This window comes from Helobdella robusta, assembly GCF_000326865.2.
Source record: "Helobdella robusta unplaced genomic scaffold HELROscaffold_11, whole genome shotgun sequence".
NCBI lineage: Eukaryota > Metazoa > Annelida > Clitellata > Rhynchobdellida > Glossiphoniidae > Helobdella > Helobdella robusta.
In genome coordinates, this window is record NW_008703617.1 from 2,242,897 (window position 1) to 2,244,906 (window position 2,010).

Below are 2,010 nucleotides of genomic sequence, written 5' to 3' on the forward strand. Positions count from 1 at the left end.
TTATAAAAAATAACGATTCTCTCTAAACATATGCATAGGCAGCAACGGTTTGTAGACAGTTTTATTGTGCAACCATTCTTCTAAACAGTCGATGGTAAGAGTTTGGTAGTCGATGTAAAACTTGTTTGCAAAGAGGTGGTTGCGGTAGACCAGAGATTGGAGGTCACCGATGCCAAAAATGCAATATGATCTGACAATCTTTCCACTACAGGTGCTTGGAGGCGCCCAGCTAACAAACGTTGACAACCATGGAACTCTCTCAGAAGCTCTGTTGTATCCACCTGATGTTTCAGCATGGTTTTTATTAATCTTATTGATAATTTCATTGAAATTAATTAAAAAAATTAAGAAAGAAGAATTGCAATTTTGTACTAATATCATTTGTTTCAATAATAATGATGGTTTGATTGGTTTATTACGATTCAATTTGAAAAATATATAAATATGACTACGTAAAATTTACATATAAAATTGTATTTTGTTTAATTTCGTTTTCGATAACAACACAATGAATTACTTTATAACCTGGCGCGTTGAAAATTGGGTTGGTCAGGCGGTTGTTTATGGTTGCCCAAAAAAATTCGTCGGGACTGTAGACATCTTGCAACCATTTCAAAAAGACTCGAACTCTGCTGTTCATGAAGACGAAACGAACAAATTCCTTCTTGAAACTGCCAAATACACTTCCTTTTTGAAGTCTAATATGGAATGGTGGTTTTTCTTTAAGTTCTTTTGTTTGTTCTATATTGTTGTTTATAATTTTGTAGACGTATTTGAAACGATCATTAAAATTGAGCGAATAGCCCCACGAAAAAGATTCGATGTCATTGCTGCCCTTCAAGCTTTCAAGTATTCGAACGATTTCCAGGTTAGTTTTCAGTGGGAACATCTGTCCGGTAAGATTGATGACGTACTTCCACCTCACTTTGAAGTCCAACAGTTCGGACATGCAGATCAGGTCGGCCTGCAACCTCGCGAAACTTGCGTAGATGACATTCACACGTTCCTTCGATAAAAAGACGTTATCGAAGCACTCCGTTATCATCTTCACCGTCTCGTAAACTTCACTCGATGCCTTCAAATCAACGTGGATGCAGTAGGCGTTGTGCCTTCTGTAAATATTTCGTAAGAGTCTCTCTAGTTGAGCTGGGTTTTTGTGGAAAACAATGCTGTAAGCTATCGGGAAGTCTGTCTCCACATTTGTAACATCGTAATAATTGTAACCGAACCGACCTTTGAATTGGTCGCAATCTGCGGCAATCGTTTGCAACTGAGAGTTGTCATTAACGACTTCCTCGTCCGATGCGTTCGTGTTTGTTATCTGCAGTGCACTTCTTATTTCCTCCTCTTCACCTTCCATGAGAGCGAAACAATTAACGGATCGAACACGTTTCAGGGGAGTTTTCACGTTGCTGTTCTCATTCGCCCGACAGATATCTTTAGGACAAATTTTGGAACATGATGAGGAAAGTGAATCCCTCCCGCCCATGCTGTCAGTGAACCGACGAATGAAAGTTATAAAGACGGTTGTTGCAATAGATGCCAGTATAATCGAGATAATTGCGCGTCTAAGGTTCATGTCTTATTACACAGAAAGGGTTTTTGCACAAAACGTTTAACGCCAGTACATTTAAAGTCAAAAAACTAGTTTAAATCTCCGGACATTAAAATATGTGGAATGAAAGTGTGGACGATGGAAACGTGATACAAACTTTTGAAAATTTCCAAAAAACAAATTTCCCGATATCCTGCTGGGAGGGAGAATGTTTGAAGATTTCAATTTTATTTATTACACGTTTGCACAAGCAAAAAAATGATTATCCACGTTGATATCAATCTTTTGAACTGGTCCAACTTTCCAATCAACAATTCACGGTATAACTTCCAATTAAATAGGACAACTTAGGTTTCACTATATATACATTATACATATATATATATATATTGTATTTTATACATATATATATTTATGCTATGTTCGATGTTATGATTTATACTATTATGTTTGAT

General features: G+C 36.8%; 1 protein-coding gene across 1 annotated transcript; it reads right to left on the reverse strand.

The window, feature by feature from the left end:
* On the reverse strand, nucleotides 1-1,489 carry HELRODRAFT_72329 (hypothetical protein; the record flags this gene model as incomplete). Its single annotated transcript, XM_009012826.1, has 2 exons — nucleotides 1-281; nucleotides 508-1,489. 2 exons carry the CDS (start codon nucleotides 1,487-1,489, stop codon nucleotides 1-3), a joined length of 1,263 nt encoding a protein of 420 aa, XP_009011074.1.
* Nucleotides 1,490-2,010: the final 521 nt, after the last annotated feature.